The sequence below is a fragment of the Lissotriton helveticus genome, chromosome 10, assembly GCF_964261635.1.
Source record: "Lissotriton helveticus chromosome 10, aLisHel1.1, whole genome shotgun sequence".
Taxonomy (NCBI): domain Eukaryota; kingdom Metazoa; phylum Chordata; class Amphibia; order Caudata; family Salamandridae; genus Lissotriton; species Lissotriton helveticus.
This window is the reverse complement of record NC_136071.1, coordinates 896,811,350-896,831,503: the sequence shown is the minus strand read 5'-3', so window position 1 is coordinate 896,831,503 and position 20,154 is coordinate 896,811,350. Positions and strand designations below refer to the sequence as shown.

General features: G+C 41.2%; 1 protein-coding gene across 1 annotated transcript in view; it reads left to right on the top strand.

Annotated features, from left to right (window-relative positions):
- EGFR (epidermal growth factor receptor) overlaps positions 1-20,154 on the top strand; it is a 503,676-nt gene that overhangs the window by 347,567 nt on the left and 135,955 nt on the right. The window contains exons 3-6 of the mRNA XM_078663539.1: positions 2,455-2,644; positions 7,779-7,913; positions 11,269-11,337; positions 14,175-14,293. Coding sequence (XP_078519665.1) covers positions 2,455-2,644; positions 7,779-7,913; positions 11,269-11,337; positions 14,175-14,293 — 513 coding nt within the window. The remainder of the gene's footprint in view (positions 1-2,454; positions 2,645-7,778; positions 7,914-11,268; positions 11,338-14,174; positions 14,294-20,154) is intronic.

Below are 20,154 nucleotides of genomic sequence, written 5' to 3'. Positions count from 1 at the left end.
ACCCCGCTGCAAGACTGGGCCTCAACCTGCCAAGACACTGCCACATCTCCCAGCACTTGCGCACACTCCACAGGCTCCCCCATCAAAGCTAGAGTCACCTTCAAGATGCTAATCCATGCTCACAAGGCCCTCCACGACACCGGACCACCATACCTGAACAGCCGACTCAAATTCTATGCACCCCAAAGGACCCTACGATTAGCTCAGCTCTCTTATGCCGTGGTCCCCAGCACCAGAAAGACCAGATTGGGAGGCTGCTCCTCCTCCTTCCTCGTGGCTAGAGCCTGGAACGACCTTCCGCTCCAGCTCAGACAGACAACATTGCTCCCCATCTTTGCAAGAAACCTCATAACCTGGCTCTTTGACAGACCCCCTCAGTGATGGACTGGAACCTGTGACCCTCCCGCCCCACCCCCCCGCCAGTGCCTTGAGACCCTTACGGGTGAGTAGTCGCGCTTAACAAACACCTGATTGATTGATTGCATTAGTTTTACATATTAGAACTCACAAAGAAACAGGAGTACTCCTGGTGATATACAAAAGTAGTAGATTTCCAGGAGTACCCCAATTCATATAATGTACATGTGTGGATCTTTCAATAGATGAAAAATCTGCTGAAATAAAACATGCGGAATTTCGCATTTTCGCAATGAACTTCCTTTCGTCTTCATGAGATTTTTTTCATGTGAATAAGCCCATTCTCCTAGACACCTCATGATTTTTCTTTTTTTTTTCTACCCTGCAATAACACTCCTGCCTTTCACATGGTTATATTTGCATGTTTTTCCAGGGTGAGAAACTAACAGTAACAGGTAGGTGAATGCGTGCATAGATTTGGATTTCTAGAAATGTACTTACTTTTGCAGTCTGGCCCACCTTCTAACAAAAAAATAAGATCAGCGGAACGTTCATAGTAAATCAGTCCCTAAATCACCTACCTAGAAGAATTGGACATTTCACATTATTCTGAGAACATGCATTCACGTACCTCTGCACAAAACATCTAGAAACTATATCAATGAAGAAATTAATATGGCTGTTAATAGAATTTTGAACATGGAATTTGTTTCCTAGATTCATAGCGAGAGATGCAAACAGTATCTTTTTCCGTGCTTAGGGTAGAGGTAGGCCTGAGAAAAATAATTATGTATGCATGTGAAAACTGCACATGATGTATGCCCAGAATTTTTATTCACACGGGCAATGTATGCAACAAATATTTACAATCCACTGGCTACATTTTTGATGAGTTGTGCAAACAATGAGCATACCAGAGGGCGTGTCTGAAAAGTCACTGCTATGCACTGTAAATGAAGTACTCGTCCTCAAAGTGTGGATATTAACCATCGCCCTGAAATCGACACAGCATAATGTCCTTGCCCTTCAGGAAACTTGAAAATGTACTTTATGGCACAAACTTGTGGAACGTTTCAGTTTCTGTTTGGCTCGGTTTTTAGTACACTTTTGCTTAATAGCTTAGAATCGCTTCTGTATAATAACCCAACCAGTTCCTTGCCTCTGCTTTGGCTTATTGGGCTAAGAATGGTGAGGGCGTAAACCCTACTTGTATTCCACTGCGGCCCTGATACAAGGATCTGCCCTGAACTTGAGGCCTGTAAAGTGACTCTGCATTGACCTCTGCCTCCAAAAGGTGGGAATCATTGGGCTGTACTTTAAGGTGTTCCCACTGTGCGCTAAAGTCAAGGTGGTCATAAGTGGTACAACCAGTTGGAGAACATTTCTGGGGAAAATTTAGTGGCAGAGCATTTTCCATTCAGGTGTGTAGTAGGCAATCTTCTCAGGGTGAGGTACCATTGCACTAGGAAGGTGAGACAGTAGTCTGCCAGCAGGGGTTAACGGATGGAGGGTAAGCTCAAAATCCAAATCTGAAGTGGACTAACAATATAATATTATCTGGGGGAAAGCATCGAAGCAAACTACAAAAAGGAAGGGAAAATGAAATAGTAAGGACTTTTACGACCATAGACCATGAAACAGCAGAAAGGAGAACACTGTGCATCTCTAAAATGTGCGCCATCTTGGAATAACCAGTGGAACACTGCCAGGAAATGGTTAACCACTGTTGAGATTAGATACAAACGTGTTTAAAGGCGCAGTGCAAATTTAATTTGGAACCAAATGGTGGTGAACATCTGACAAACAGTTGGCTATTTATCTAATGAGATTACTGGTGGCTAAGAAACCCAATATTATACACATTCAAGCTGGTGTGCGGCTCAAACTTTTTTTTGTACGGTCAAACAAATGGCGCTTGTCAGCAATGATTTTTAATGAAGTAGAAACTACTGTACATCTCACGTGCATAAAGGAAGCTAGAATGTTTAACCAATACTAAAACAGTAATACCTAGATGCTCTCATTTGTTCATCCAATCTAACTTATCTTACTCCATATGTTGTTTATCTTACTCCATATGTTGTTTATCTTCAACAGAACATAAAGGAGGTTGGAGGCTATGTCCTTATTGCAATGAACGATGTGAAACAAATAGTGCTGGAAAATCTACAGCTAATTCGAGGAAACCCACTTTATGTTGACAAGTACGCTTTGGTAATCATAATGAATTTTAATGCAGCGATGGATTCGGTTGGTCTGGAACAAGTACTAATGAATAATTTATTAGGTAAGAGACTCGCGCGAAGTATCATTTTTTACATTGTTTTAAATGTGGTTTGGAAAATAACATATCATTGAAATATAGGATACAAGAGTGAATGCAATTTGACAGCCAATCATTTATTATCTAAACCTGCACTGACTTCAGAATTGTACCTCTCTGTTAAGTTTCAGCTTTAACTGTTTATTCCATTCCTCATTTACAAAACGCTGTGCACCCGTAATATGGATCTCTGTGTCGAGGACAACATCTCGAAAAACAAACTTATATGTAAGTCTAGATTTTCTATTTCTAACTCTACATTTATGTACCTTTAACAATTAGCTTCTAGTTACGTAGATGTGGAGTTAGCAATCCTAAATCTATACTCCCCTTTTTGCACTTACCTTTCGATATTTCTATCCCACATTATTTTGTTCATATTATTCTGGCATCACAACATTCTGGGGTCGATATTGAGTCGTACAATCTTTAAAAATTAGAGCTTTAAATACCGAGATTGTGGTGCATGTTACATAAAAACAAGACATTCCTAGGCAGGCTAATTGTCACGACAGATAGCCACTTGCAAGATACTGGGATATTTTACAAAATGTGACTCAACTCTTCGCCCTTTTGAGTCAAATATGAAGCATTTATTTTATTCATTGTTAGTAATTAATGCATCATGTGCTCACTGCCGGGACTCCATGACAATTTTTGATTTCTCCTTTTCCCAGCCTTATACTTTTTAGGCTTGGCTCAATAAATACTGCTAATGGCATTTATATATTCTATAGACTTTAGAAAGGTCAGAAAAGGGGACGGTATAACGCTAGCGAAAATGAATGACCACATTTGGGATTGCTTGGGTGTAAGGCATGCAATGTCAATGACAGTTTTATTTAGTGACTCAGTTAAAAAGAAATGCTGTCTTCACGGAATCCATTCAAGTTTTTGCTTCAAAGGACTGTGTTCATCACAGTAGCCCTTTGACTGTACTTGTTCGTCTCTAGCAGCCTTCACATCACACTACAACGATTTATTGCAAATAATACAAGTCTGCTGGGAAAAGTAAACATAGTCTATGGAATTTTTAAATCCCTACAGTTTGTAAGAATTACATGTAATGTGCATCACAAGTTTGTGCATGTTTCACTTTGCTGCAATATGGCAAAAAAAGTACTTTGAGAAATATTACATTTGTAAATTGAGTTCCTCATGGACACAAACTGCTTTCGTAGGAAGGTTAATCTACTAGTTCTCATTAAAAATGATTGTTTTTCTTTTGCTACTTATGTTTTGTTCGCAACGTTCAACAATGAAGAGGAAACTCTGCCAAAATCGAAAAGTCAAAATTTTCCATTCATGTGTTTAAGTACACGTTTGCATGGACATAGCTGCCGTGTGGTCAGTGCCTTCTGTAATATCTTCCGACATTTTTGGCATTTTAGCAAAAGAACTTTGCATTTCAGGCCTTGCAATTTTGCTTTCAATCATATTTCCTGGCTTGGAAATTCCAGCTTGCAAAATGCTTTCAGTCAAAAACCCAGGATTGGCTGAAAGCGTCACACATGCAGCGCCGAGACGCCCTTGGGCATTTGTTTGCGCTATATAAATTGCATAAATAAAATAAATAAATAAATAAATAAATATGAGAGAAAAGCTCTGATCAATGAAAATGTTAGCACTGACGATGGGGGATTAGCGTTGGCGGTCAAGACGTGCTATCCGTGTGTCTGGCAAGGGCAAAAAATTTCCGGCTGTGAAAGCGCGCTGTTTAAAATCTCAGTTACGCCCAACTTCGCTTTCACAGGCCTTTTGATTTATCGTCCCCCTGGTAGCGATTTGGCTTTCAGGGAGGCCCTTCCAGACGCTATTAGCGCCTTGGCTGCAGGCTGTTCCAATTTCTCCATCCTTGGAGATTTAAACCTCCACTATGATAACCTGTCTCTACCTGCAGTTTATAGCTCTATTGCCGATCTCGAGGCGCTCCAGTTAGTCCAGCTGGTCTCGCATCCCACCCATGTTGGTGGCCATACCCTAGACCCTTTTTTTACTAATCTAGCAGAAGCCAGTATCCTTCCCCCTTCCCCCCTGGCTTGGACCGATCACTATCTGGTACGCATCCAGTGTCCACTGTACGAGCCGCACCGCAAATCTGCGGTCCGCTCAATTCCTAGACGGTGTTGGACCAAATTAAAACTTGAGGATTTTTTCCATCTGTTATCCTCTGACCCGCCTGGTTCAGGCGACACTGTGGATGAGAGCTACGGCCGTTTTTGTGAGTGGGTTACTAGGGCCCTCGACTCCCTTATTCCGATAGTTTCGTGTAAGTGTGGGTCTAGGGACCCGAGTCCTTGGTACGATGATTCGCTGCGGGCGCTCAAAAACATCTGTAGGCGTGCCGAGCGGGTATGGCGCAAAGCCTATGCCAGCGACAAAAAAGCTTTGTATTCTGCTGCTGTAAAAATCTACCATCGAGCAGTATGCAGAACCCGTGCGGCATATTATGCCCTACAATTTCGTACCAGTACCAACCCCTCCAAAACTATTTTTAAAGCCCTGAAAGATCTTATTACCAAAAAAGTGATCGCGACTCACCAGGGTTCCATTGCTCACTGTGAAGCTTTGGCTGCTTTCTTTTTGGAAAAGGTCCATGCCATCTACAGAGCTTGTCCTACGGCGGCTCCCCCTGTTGGCAGTCCCCTTAAGCCCCCTACCTTGGAGGTGTTACATTCTTTCCCGAGATTAACATCGGAGAGTTTTGGTAAGTTGGCCCAACAGGTCAAGTCAGGATCCCCGGCTGATCCTCTTCGCCCGGCTCTGTTTAGAGACCTACCATCCAATGGCCTCCCACTGGTTTGCTCTTTAATTAACACCTCTTTAGCATCCGGTGTGGTCTCAGTGAAGTGGAAACAGGCGGTAGTTGTGCCCATCCTTAAGAAACCAACTTTGGATGCCGATAAACCTGAGAATTACCGCCCAATTTCCCTTCTCCCGTGGCCTGCCAAAGTTGCGGAGGCTCATGTCAACTCTGTCCTCTCTGATCATCTTCTACAAGCTAACATCTTGGACAGGACGCAGAACGGCTTTCGTGCTGGGCATAGCACGGAGACGGCTCTACTTTATATGGTGGAGCATTTGCGCTCCGTGCTCGACGCGGGTCAAACGGCGGCGCTGGTGCTACTAGATCTGAGCACCGCCTTTGACACCGTGGCCCACCCGATCCTTCTGCGGCGCTTGGAGGAAGCGGGTGTCACCGGTCTTGCGCTCCAGTGGTTCCGATCTTTCCTTGCCAACCGTTCTTTCTGCGTGGCCGTCCCGCCCTATCAGTTCAAATTCCATCTTCTGGAACTGGGGGTCCCCCAGGGCTCCTCGCTGAGCCCCACATTATTCAATCTATATGTGAGACCGCTGGCTGAGGTGGTCAGGCATTGGGGTATGACCATGGTGTCCTACGCCGATGACACCCAGCTAGCGGTTACAATCAGCGGGGATGCGGATGTGGATGCCCCCAGATTCCAGAATGGACTTCGGGCGGTCGCCAGCTGGATGACTTCCAACTGTCTCCAGCTGAACGCAAGTAAGACGGAGGTTATGATCTTTGGCAAGCAGACGGAACTCTGGGGTGACAGGTGGTGGCCATCGGACCTGGGCCCCACACCTATCCCAGTTGCTCAGTTAAAAAATCTTGGGGTGTGGCTCGACCCTTCTCTTTCTTTTGAATGCCATACTAAGCGCACGGCGGCCTGTTTTGGCATCTTGCGGGGACTACGACCCGTACTAAATTTTTTTGATGTGAACACCAGGCAACTCGTTATCCAGGCAACTGTGATGTCAAGCCTCGATTATGCCAATGCCCTACTACTGGGCTTAAACCAGGCGGAACTCACTCGCCTGCAGCGCGTACAGAACGCAGCGGCTAGAGCTGTTGTGGGCTTGCCTAGATTTTGCTCTACAACCAATATCTTGCGCACGCTGCACTGGCTTCCGATTGCTCGTAGGATCCAGTTTAAGGCCCTCTGTGTTGCTTACAAGATCATCAAGGGATCACCTGCCTTGATTCTTTCTAATCTACTGTCCCGTTATATTCCAGGTCGTGCTTTAAGATCTTCCGACCTGGAACTCGCTGTGGTCCCCCGGTTTAAGCGCTGCCGGTCCGGCGGCCGTTCCTTTCAAGTGCGTGCCGCCGCGTTATGGAATTCCCTGCCCTTCGAGATTCGTGCCCTTGGGGATTTGCTCTCCTTCCGGCGGGCTCTAAAAACCTTTCTGTTTCCTTAGTTCTCATGCTTTTTTTCCTTGTTCTGTTGTGTTGTTGCTACCTGGCGGGCGCCAGGACGCTCCTTCGCTGGAGCATCTGTGCGCCTAATAAATATGCTTAACATAACATAACATAACATGGGCACCTGCTCTTCCTTATTTTTACCATTAATTATAATGGGGTATCCCAGTAACCCTCAGAACCTGGGTCCTAAAGATAAGCAAAAATAGTGGTTCTGTCGGGTATAGAGCAATTTCTTTGCTTTGCTATATATATAGATTTTCTTTACCTGTATCACGGAGAAACATTGAATCTACAATCTATAAAGACACAACACGCTTCTTCAATTTGAAAGATTTTTCTTATTATAAATGTCTTGCATGTATCCTTCAAATATACAAAAAGGCTATCCAAGACAACCGTGATATCACATCACATACAAAGTGGAGTGTTTTAGTGACTGGTAGTGACAAGTGATGACCGTGCTATATCTTTGATACATGTAAAGAATATCTATATATATAGCATAGCAAAGAAATTGCTCTATACCCGACAGAACCACTATTTTTGCTTATCTTCCTTATTTTTAGCCCACCCATGCAACTATAGACCAAAACAACCATATGCAAATCAGTCTTACCTAGCCTGAGAGAGACATGCAGCCGAACTGTAGGGTCAGGTTTTGCACAACTTTGGTGTTTACTTTTACCTCATGTTCATTTTAATCTGTATCATGCTCTATTATTCTGTGATTCCAGCTCGTGCATGTGGTAGTGCTTACTGCCTTCATCATGCCATAGGGTTGCTTTTCCTGGTGCCGCTACTGAGTATTGGCTATCACTGTTTGTAGTCATTCAATTCTTGTTCTTAAAGTTTGCTCTTTGTATTTTCTTGCAGAAATTCTTAACGGCGGCATAAGAATTGAAAAGAACCCATTTCTCTGTCATATGGATGCAATCAAATGGGAAGACATTGTGAATACAAACGACCGAAAAAATGAAATCCTAGTTGATAAAAGGTCCCCAAAGAACTGTATGTACTCGTGTTCTATACATATTTACTGCTTATGTGACATAGTTAAACGATTCCAATGTCATTTTTGCAACTCAAATATTTTATTTGAGTCAGGTATTTTAATACAAATGTTTTGTGTACATTCTTACATGAGTAAACACAAAGCTGTACTTCACCATATAAAGTTTTGTGTGTTTTAACTTGTTTATTGTATAAAGGCTCTAGGTCCCTAAAACTTTTTTCTAGCAGAATTAGGATGAGTACAAAACACACACTAGATGTAATATGTTAAGCCATTCAAGAATATACAACCAAATGATACTAGGATACATGAGAATTTACAAAAGCGAATGGTTATTTAACCTGTATAGAAAAGCTATTATTTAAGCAATCTGTATTTTCTTCTGAAGTCAATGTAATTAAATGTGAGCATATTTTAATTAGATGAAGCTCAGTGGTATTAATTATTAATGCTCATACTCAAGTACATTTGCGAATCTATCAACGTATTGAGCTTTTCCTAGGTATTTATTGACGAGTTTTAGATGGGAGCTCCTTTATTCCAATATGTAATGGTTTTTCAATCTCTAGTAAACAACGTAACATCTACCTCTCATAAATAATGCAAATGTAACACTCTTAGCACAGATGCCTTAGTTAAAAGGTTTCAGAAGCCAGTTTGGCTTGGTGTCAGGATGGCACCAAATGCAACCTCAAAAACAACATTGTGTGTTTCCTCTCCTCAAATATAAGAATTATAGATGGGTCGATGTCAATAACAGAGTTGCTTTCTACAGTGGGTTCAAAGGGACATAATTTAAAAAGATGAACAAACTTGGTGTTGTCTGTGATGTCAGTTGAAGTTCTGAGAAACATTTGAACCTTGATGTCAATGGGGAGCTGCACAGTTGGTACCACTTAGTTAAGTACACAGGTTATGCACGAGGTACATAGTCACTTTCACACCAGGCACCAGGATCATGATGTTATTTTGTCAGATTGTAGCTGACACCCTGAAGAATTCAGAGATGTATCCTTGTGACCCCACTGACAGAATGATGGCAGGATAAAGCATAGGAAGAAAAGAAGGACAATAATTGCCATCAGACACATACACAATTCAAACCACATTCTTCTATGGTAAATTGTTTAGATATTCTTACTATATCAGATATTATAAGCTCAAAATGACTCTTGTCTATGATGTCCAGCAGATAGTCACCTCCCATCTTGTACAATTCTAAAAACACTCATGGGCCCTGATTTAATGACAGAAGCATCAAACTTTATATATATAGGGAAGTCCAGTGATGTCACTTCCTGTGCAGATAGATAATGGAAAATGCAGTGATGTCACTCCCTGTGCAGAACGATGATGGAAGATATTAAATGGAAAATAGTAAATGGTAACTCATTTCCCTGCCCGCCAGAAGCATTTGTACTTCTCCATTCAACTTTCCTAGATTATATGTTATGAATCGTATAGTGTTTCACCTGCTAAGGGGCCTTTCAGACGTTTTAAAAAGATCCAGATTCATCACAGAACACCATTTTCCTTTTAAACCTGCCTTGGTGGAACTTATAACTCACTGGGTCCAATATATTTGGCCATTATTTTAAAAGTAACTGCTTCTAACATCCATGTCCACAAACATAAGATCAGTGTGGCTATGCTGTCTCAACAGGCTGCTTCCATCTTTCCTTTTTATGAAGTAAGAGTAAGTACAACATTCCCCAGCCACAGGTATCATCTGTCCCATCCATCACATGGGAAGAGGCTTTACCTTTCTAATGGGTACCAAAAAAACAAAAACAATAAAAATGTGACCAAAGACCTTGGCCTTTCAGATTACTCCCCTTTTCTGTGTGGGGGTGGACTGGGATGTAAAAGACAGTTTCAATTAATGACAATGACTGGCTTTAAAATATTCAAAGGACATCTTCCTGAGTGAGTATAGGTCCAAACGGTTAATCATCAGCAACAGAAAAAGGCTGACACTGAAGAGGACCAACGCACTTTAAAAGGGATGGGCAGGGGTTTCATTCACAAAGACTTCATTCAGAAAGAAAGGTGTTTTGAGAATAAAAGAATTCAAAATATATTTTCAGACATTGTTTAGTTTTATATTCAGTGGGGCAAAAACATCTCAAGAACTCAAACACAATAAATGATGTCATTTTGATAGCTGAAGGTTGTTCCTAACCATCAATGGTTATGGTGAGGTCTTCATCTAGACTGAATAATTATAGCAGGGAAGGGATGAATTAATTTGAAAATGACCCTGTTGGTCAATTTGCATTGGTGCACTAGCTATAGAAGTATACCAGAAGAAGGTGATAATTAATTAATGATCAGTGGTTTCAAGGCTTAAAGCTTAGTGGACAGAGAACGAAGGAAAACATCTGACCTTATTGTCTTTGGTTGGCAAAAGAAGCCTGATATCATTGGTTAAATAGATTTGTTTGCCATCACAGGAGTTGAGATGTTGATTGTAAATTCCTAAGCCTTGATTGACAGCTACAGCATCCAATTGTATTGTACCTACCCTGAGTGAATTTGCTCTGACTAACGTGTGGTCCTGGGGCAGAGTGATTAAACACCAGAGCCAGAGATAGCCATGTACCTCCACAGATACCACTCCTAATCTACACATGCACATCCTCACTCCAAACATCTGTACAGTATTAAGAGGCCAAGAAAGACTCACTGCAATCCCCTTTTTTGTGTCACTTAACACATGTTTCATTCTGAACATAGGCCATTGGAAGAAAGAGCGAGGGACATAAATATAATACTCGGGCTAAGCCCAAACTGAACATGGACTCCTGGAAAAGAAAGATGTTCTAGAGGTTACTACTTCTATACCTGCAGGGCCTTGGTGTTCTCTAAATGCCTCTAAGGTCGTTGGCCACAATCTCCCAACACAGCAAACTGCCTTACATATCTGAGAGCTTAGGAATAGATGAGGTGCACTTTGGGCACACACTAATAATATGAATGTTTTATTAGCTATAAAGAAATGTTAAGCAAGGCTAAGCAGTATTCTATTTTACTTTACATAATTAGCAGCAGCAATCTTTACCAAACACTTTACTTTAGTCAGTTAAACCTACTCAAGTACAGCAGCATATGCAGAATTTTGAGTATGATTGAAATGGATGTAGATCTGTAAATAAACTATGTACACTTGCTTCTCAAGTGAAAGTTGTCAATTGTGGGTGTTAATCTAAAATGCTAATCAAGTTATATGTAAATAAAAGAAATGTTCTCTAGTTTATAATCAATCTTTAAAGTTAACATGTCTATATGATTTAATAAGATGTTATTTTCAGCCTATTCGATGTTCCATCCTTTATTATGTCTCAACTGTAGGTCCAAAGTGTGATTCAAGTTGCCATCAAGGATCTTGCTGGGGACCAGGTCCTGAAAATTGTCAACGTTGTAAGTTTAAAGATAATTATTAATATTAGTACAACAATCTTTTCACCTCTATGCCATTTCTATTCACATGCACTATGATCTTCCAATGTCCATGCAATGAAGTTCATATTACTGTTGTAATAAACCTGTTATCAATAGGGCAAACATAGGATACTACTGATCCCTTTCGAAAATGCAAATACAACAAAGTTATGGATGGAAGGCTTGAATTAATCTCAGCCACTGGCAATTGCTCGGGCATCAACCCAATCCATGATTTTCAAACTCACCATGCCACCTCAGTTTGGGCCCAGCCATATGCAAATCAATCTTTACTCTGCTCCTCATTGCAACCGCCCATCCCCAACTAGTAGGCCAGGTCCTCCCTGAATAAGAACACAAGCAACCTAGGACCAGTTTCACCCTAGTTAGGGCTCTTCAGCCAGGTATAGCTAGTTCAAAGTGATTGAGTCAATGCTTGAATTAATCTCAGCCGCTGGCAATCGCTTGGCCACATCCCAATCTATCAATTTTCACACCCCATGCCACCTCAATGTGGACCCAGCCATATGCAAATCATTTTTGACCCTGCTCTCATGGGAACAGTCTGGCCGGAACTGCCAGGCCAGGTCTTCCTCAACCAGAACACAATCAATGTAGGACTGGATTCACCCTATTTACACAGTAAGCTCGGGACCCACATCTGGGCATACCCGGTTCACTTTGGGCATCAAATGCAAAAACAGCAAAGTGATGGATGCAATGCTTGAATTAATCTCAGTCAGTGGCACTCATTTGGGCCAGATTCCAAACCATTGTTTTTAGCCCACCATGCCACCTCTTTTCAAAAATGGCATACGGCTCACCCATGTTCCATGACTGAATTCCAATTACATGGTTCACTAGTGAATCTATGAAAAGCTAATCATTCTATTGACATGTTCATATATTTAAATTTGAAGGACAGATACTCAAATAATATCTGTATATTTTAACCAAAGACCTTACACATTAGAAATGTTCTTTTGGCATCTCAAAATGACGGAATCAGTTATACTCTAGTAGCATGCAAACAGATATTTTATTCCTCCTATTTTCTTGGACTAATAATTCCATTCAGTGAGTGGAAGATTTGTTTTTAGTTTCACAATATATTGACCTTGTTTTGCATGAATATGAATTTACCTTGAAAAAACTAAGACAAGAGACATTCGTCAAAACACTAACAGTTGTTTTAATCGAACACTACGTCCAGGAGTGCAGCATACAGAAATGGGTCTGAAGACTGACTCAAGTACATTCGTTTTGAATGTCTTTTTATACATTTCTTGAAGCATTATAACACTATTCATAGATCCTGTTTTGGGAGTGGAATGTGGGCCTGGTCATGAAGCCATAAATGATTACCACCTGATGACAAATGCAGGTAGGTCTCTACCTTGTGTGGACACAATGAAGGCCAGTAGGTAACGTAACAGACAGTAATAGCGGTGCAATTAGAAAATAGCAGATTCTCGGTCCGCACCTCCGGCGGTTGGATCACCCAATTTTGGATTTATTTGCATGCTGGAGGTCCTGCCAGTAGAGACACTTCTATTAGGTCGACAATGATGCATGCTAAATCCAACAAGTAAATTGGAGGTTCTGGTGTCCCCTTGACAGCGGCGAATCTATCACCATGTGTGGGAGAGTTAGTTCCATGAAAAACTATCATGTCAAGTGTGGTAGACATCGCCAAAAGGTTGACTATTTACACCTTAGCATGATAAGATAATTAATAGGGCACAAATAATGTACCCAGAGGGATGATGAAAATTCTATTATGTAATATGATACTGAGCATAATTTTCACTGGAGATCACATCAAGTTGCACACCTTCACAGACAGCCACTTGTTATATACCTTTGTTTGACATGGCAGAAAAGTAAAAACGTGGCTGAATTTCTAATACCAGTGTGGCAAAGGGTAGTGTATCTGTGAGCAGCCTTTCATGACTTCCTTAGACACATCTGTGTTTGATTGTGAGATAAAAAGCCTAAGCTGAACAGAGACAAAACAGTTATTCTCCTCCGAGGATCCGGAGCTCTTTGGTCCATTTTGTGGTAGTGAGCTTCCATAGGTCTCCATATTGCATTATATTAAGCCCATAGCTTTCCTTCCTATATCAAACAGCCAAAATATTTTCTTCTTTCTATGTGGTTTTTCTGCTGCTTCTAATTGCTTCTTCCTTGCTGATGTAAAAGTTCCTATCAGGGCTCATACCACTGAGACTGGGCCATGGTAACGCACCCTCCGTTTTTGCCTGCGGAGCAAAACTAGACCAAAACAACACTAGAACTAGAGAAATAGGAGGATTTATAGACCATAATCATACATGTTTGTACCACCCAAATTGACACACCATTTCAAATTTACTTTTGTAGCGAATGCTGGACAACTACGAAATTACCTCGTCAAGCTCGCCATTTTTGCCAGGTGTACACAGATACAAAGCGTGTTCATTTGAGGATCTGTGCTGTGATTCGCGAACCTGTACTGCAGACTAAAAAAAATAATAATCAGCCAGCCCACATGACAACAATTTATTATGCAGGAATCCCTGGATACCCACCCCCCTTGTCAGCCAAGACAAACTACCTAAGAGCCATAGTTGAGTTTTGTATTTAACGACAGGAGCTATCAATATGCCAATAGGTTTTTCCCGATCAGTTCACGAATATTGTTTGCAATATTGTCCCTGTCTTCTGGGCAAACAGAAGGAACATGCTTGATTTCACAAATCCTTCAATGTTCAACAGGCCTCAGTACTTCTCATTCTGTATGATGTGGTTCACTCTTTGTTCTTGCTTTCCTCCAGTTACCAAGTTGATCTGCGCCCCGCAGTGTTCAGGGCGCTGCAGAGGAAGGATGCCAGATGACTGCTGTCACAGCCACTGTGCATCTGGCTGCACAGGACCTCGAGAAAGTGACTGCTTGGTAAGATACGTGTTATGTTATATTTTTATTTTTATAAAGAACTTGCATACCCAAAGGGCATCTTGGCACTAGATGAATGCCTGCCAAAAGAAGAAATATGCTCCACAATGTAAGGAGATATTAAACCAAGAAAAGCCAAGTTTTCAAAGCCCTAGGAAAATCTAGGAGATTAGGCATGATTTTAATGTCCAAAGGAAGCATATTCCAGGCATTAGCTGTTCCCACCGCAAAGCTCCTGCCACTCCAGGAGATATGATGAAACCTAGGTACATTCACCAGTTTGGTTTCTTTATACAACATGCTCTCTCTTCCAGATTTCACTTAATTCTAAGATCATAACTGACTGTGTTCAGTTATTTACATCATGGAAATAGTTTGATTATAAATGACATCACAGACTATAATGCACTTCCAATACTGCAGATGAGACATCTGCCATGTTTGTGATGGTGTATCCCGTTCACCAAAATCTAACCAAGTGTCTTGATCAATCAATCCCTTCTTACAAATCACTGACTTTATTTTATATTGCAATATTTGAACATGTGAACGCTGTATCTGTTTCTTACATAACTACGATTAGAAACAGCAATTGAGGTCGAAATTCTGTTTAAAGAAAGTTAGAATTTTATTTCTGCTGACATTTATTGAACAATGAAAAGTCTGACAAAAATCAGAATTTTGATTATAAAAGTTATGGCACCACAGCATCACTACTACAATGACATCAGGGAGTGTACACTAATAATCTACGGTTGAAAAGTATAATATGCGACCCTTACTAGAATCAAAGTGGAATATAATAACCACAACCCACAAGCAGATAATATTCTAAAGCAGACAACCACCGGCACATGAAAATACTCTAATTTGTAACAAACAGACCAAGGTACAAAACAGAAGCACATTTACTGATGGGTAGCAGAATACTCTGTGGTTGTGCTGAGACAGAAAACCATGTGTCTGTCACATGGCCTATGTTGGAAGGACCGCAGTGTTGGTCTTGTGTGTTTGGTGCTATAACTTGGCATAGACTGAAGAAAAAAGGATGAGATACTAACATATCATTGTATAAAAAGTGTTTTAATGCACTGTGTGCTCCTCATAATATGTGAAAGCAAAATGATAGTGGTGCATAAGCAGGGGTGCAGAACAGAAATTTGAGAATGGGCATGGTCGTTCATGTGGATCCTTGGTTGGATACTTACCATCTTCGGAGTGGTCTGCGTAGCATTGGAGATCGAGACTCAACTGAGCAAAAGAACGAGAGCCTGATTCAATAAAGGTGAAGTGAGAGCAGGTGCGGAGGGTATCAGAAAAGAATCAAGATGGTAAAAGGCACATATTAATGATGATATGATAAACAAATGTAACCATTGGGGCAGCAGTGGTATAATCTATTTGGAGACAATCAAACAGCTAATATGGGGTACTGGAGCCTTTGACAGGCAGTTTTCCAGAATAAGACCTAGTTTTACCAAGATCTTTGCATTGAAAAGCTGCAAGAAAGTCTGCAGGGTTGTGCGAACGGGAAACAATGTCATTGGTCATGCTTACGCTCATTAAGATTTTTATGCCATGATGCTAAACAGGATTTAGCATTGCCCAACGGTACCATAGCTGAGGAGCTGTGACATACATGAGTTTTGTTATCAAGGCACACCCTCAGAGGCAAAACATGTGCTGAATTTTGTAGAAATTACAAATATTGGGTCCGAAATATCACCCGATTTACATTTTACATTTTTTTTAATTTAGTGCTAGGATTCCAAGCAAAGCCAGTTTCTACTACTTAGTATGCCTTTAGTTGATCTGGCTTTGCATGAAATCCTTTGGGTGTTTGGACTGCTCTTGATCCATTCGGTCCACTTTGCACAAACAAGTTGGGGCTTTACGATACGCACCGTGAGCAATAGTGGACTATACCAGCCATTAAAGGCCCCCAGTGGTTAAGAAGCTTAGTTTCACAGCTGCTGCTCTGAATGTTTAACGAGAAAACAACACTGGGTGTGGGCTTCCCGCAGTAAGGCCAAGCCTCCTTATCAATAAGCAACAACACAGAAGCCAATACTGCAAATTCAAACTTAAACACGAGTTTGCTCTGCACAAAGAACCAAACTAAGTGAGAGTGTGGACTAGTTTGTCAAGAATAAATCTTATTTATTATTCACCAATTTAAACGTATTTGTTGGTTAGGGTTCACCAAACAATTGATAGCAATTTATCAAAAAGACAGACACTACAAAATACAAATTGCATAAAAATGACATTTACATAAACAAGTGTACATTAGTGCAGAATTAACAAGCGAACCTAGTTGAACAACTTTCACATTCAAAACTCACTCTCTCCCACACACCATACATACGTGAAGGAATATTTACAATTTCAGAAATGTCACAAAATACATTTTCGAAAACACCACAGGGATCTGTTTGGTCAGTTCAGAATATTTTATCTAATCAAGAAAAGCTATCTGATAAATAGCATCCTTATGGTGTGCATAGGTGGTCTACGCGTTTCGAACCCCAAATGAGTGCGGGGGTTCTCATCAGGACCTCATAACTGTGGGGAAAGAAATGAAATCGGGGTCACTATTAGTGAAACTATATTAAGAAAGACAAGCTGCCCCCACTCAAAAAAGCCTCTTACCAAGAGATCCAATTCAGTCTGAATTTTTCAAAATACAAAATGCCCTTTTTAGATGTAGAGGTATATCCAGCAGACGGAGGACTGGTAACCACCTTATACAAAAAGGAGACGGACCGCAATAAATCCCTCCATTATAGAAGCAACCATCCGAGGAGCATGAAAGACAACTTGCCTTATGGGCAATATTTACGGATTCGCCGCAACTGCCATTTTAAAGATGAATTCTTTGAGAATGCAACCAAATTGACAAACAACTTGCTGGAACGGGGGTACCCCAAAAAATTGTTTAAGAGATCGCTCAAACCAGCATGGTGGACGCCACGAGAAAGCCTGTTAGAACGAAAAACTAAAAAGAAAACAGACAGAATAGTATTCGTCTCAACCTACTGCCCCAATTCGAATTTACTTAAAAAAGTTGTAGCCAGCAATTGGCATTTGATCAAGAACTTACATACAACACTCAATGTGAAGCCATTATTTGCCTTCCGAAAAAATCGGACGGTAGGTAACCATTTAGTTCGGGCAGCCATGCCACAGACAAAAGCGATATCATTGAGATCTTATGTTGGGCTACCTCCAGTAGTAGTCCACAGGAAGTGTGGAAACTGTGTATGCTGTTCCTCCACCGAAGAAGGATCCGTCTTTGAATACAAAAACATCTATTGGAGACACAACGCTTTCACCAACTGCAAATCACGAAATGTGATTTATGGGATCAAGTGCCCATGTGACCTCCTTTATATAGGAAAAACTAATCAGGAAGTTAAAACCCGCATAATCCAGCACAAATCGCGCATAAGACTGAAGACCCTAACCGCACCATTGGTAAGTCACTGGCAAACTTTTGATCATAAAGAATCCGACTTGAAATGGACAGTGATATTAAAGGTGGAGACAGATCAAAGAGGCGGCGATCTCGATAGAAAACTACTTCAGCGGGAAGCAATGCTTATTCTGAAATTCAACTCAGCAATTGAAGGCCTGAATGAAATTTCTGAATTGCACCGGCTTCCTTAGACCAATTCTTCAACACTTGCATCCTCCATGCAATGAATCTAGCCCCGAGACAACCGTGGAAACGAACCAGCTAGCTAACACTACAATCCCCAGACATACTGCTAGCTGGTACTACATTTCCCAGAAATCCCGCGACCAGGAAGAGAGGTGGCGTTCCATAATGTGTTCGCCACGGCAGAGTTACAGCCACTCGAGCCACTGATTGCCAAGACAAACCAGACACTGGAGGACTCTGGACGCCCTTGCACGCAAGGTAACTGCGGCGGTGCACAAGGCTATTTCACTCCGTTAAGCGCCCCGTGAATTTCTACTCCTTACACCCGTGTTCTCCTTTTCCAGACTCGAGATTCATCCGAGCCTCACGAAAGTCCGTCTCCGCACGGAGCTTCACCAAGTAAGTCCCTTCCCCTCCCCAGTCCCGGATTGAGGCATATATAATACAAAACCATGACGACAAGAGCTGACTGGTTCCTTCTTCTTTTTACAATCAGTGCAAAGACCAAGCCTAAATAAATGTAAGTGCATCCTGGTTTTTTCATTTGTACCCTTGAATTGTAAATAGAACTGAGATTGACATAGGGGCTGACTTGGCGTTTTCAGTTAACTTTTTTCACAGTTGGTCATCGTCCGGTTCCCCCCCTTTTCATATTTCAATTGGTGTACACTCATATCATAGGTAAGAGGCTTTTTTGAGAGGTGGCAGCTTGTCTTTCTTAATATAGTTTCACTAATAGTGACCCCGATCTCATTTCTTTCCCCACAGTTATGAGGTCCTGATGAGAACCCCCGCACTCATTTGGGGTTCGAAACGCGTAGACCACCTATGCACACCATAAGGATGCTATTTATCAGATAGCTTTTCTTGATTAGATAAAATATTCTGAACTGACCAAACAGATCCCTGTGGTGTTTTCGAAATTTTATTTTGTGACATTTCTGAAATTGTAAATATTCCTTCACGTATGTATGGTGTGTGAGAGAGAGTGAGTTTTGAATGTGAAAGTTGTTCAACTAGGTTCGCTTGTTAATTCTGCACTAATGTACACTTGTTTATGTAAATGTCATTTTTATGCAATTTGTATTTTGTAGTGTCTGTCTTTTTGATAAATTGCTATCAATTGTTTGGTGAACCCTAACCAACAAATACGTTTAAATTGGTGAATAATAAATAAGATTTATTCTTGACAAACTAGTCCACACTCTCACTTAGTTTGGTTCTTTGTGCAGAGCAAACTCGTGTTTAAGTTTGAATTTGCAGTATTGGCTTCTGTGTTGTTGCTTATAGCTCTGAATGTTTAAGGCAGAGGCTGTGTATTAGGACATTGTAATGCCTGAGGGCAGAAGGCCTACACCAGTAGCGGCCCATGGAGGGAGTTCCGTGGGGCGGTGAGGCGGGGCGAGGAAGGGGCGGGGGGTAGTAAATACTGGAATATGGATGAACGGAGGCAAGTAAACATTTAAATAAATAAAACGAATGTTGTTGCGCTCGCTGCTGGCCTACACCAGGTCTTATTGGCAGCTGCTGTTCCATTGTCTTCAATTGAGTTCTCAACATTCCAGTGTTCTACTATAGCTCAAGCCCTGTTTTGCATCAACTTTCGGCACAATAATCTAGTTGCGCATGATAAATGATTGAAGTCGTTTGCACTGCTTATCGTTACATGGCACTCCTTTGCATCATGCAAGCACCTGTGCTGAAGTGTAGGAAATCTGGACATAAGCCTTCTGCTCATTTTTGCCTTCAGCTAATGGCTTGTGTGCAGTATACATATGTAGTATTTTATCCATGACTGTGTCAAAACTGATACAGTGCAATTGGCTGTCAGTGGTGGTCCAGTACCTATGACTTTACACGTACAATAGTTGTACATGTCTGAAGCATGTTTACCCTGCTGGAATATTTAGTTGATTCCTTTAGAAAAAGTTTAATTTTAAGAGGTTGATAAAAAAATGCTCAGTTTTAGAGTTGGAAAGCTGTAATCACTGAAGCGGAATTTCCATTAATCCTATAAACTACAAATTTTCCTTCTACAAATGTTTCCACTGCTGCGTGCACAAGCACACACAAACACACACGCATACACACACACAGTATATATGATGCAGATGTGCAAAGTGTAATTTACTATTTATGATGCAGATGTGCAAAGTGTGATGTGACATGTATTACCATTTTGAGTCTGGGGGACATA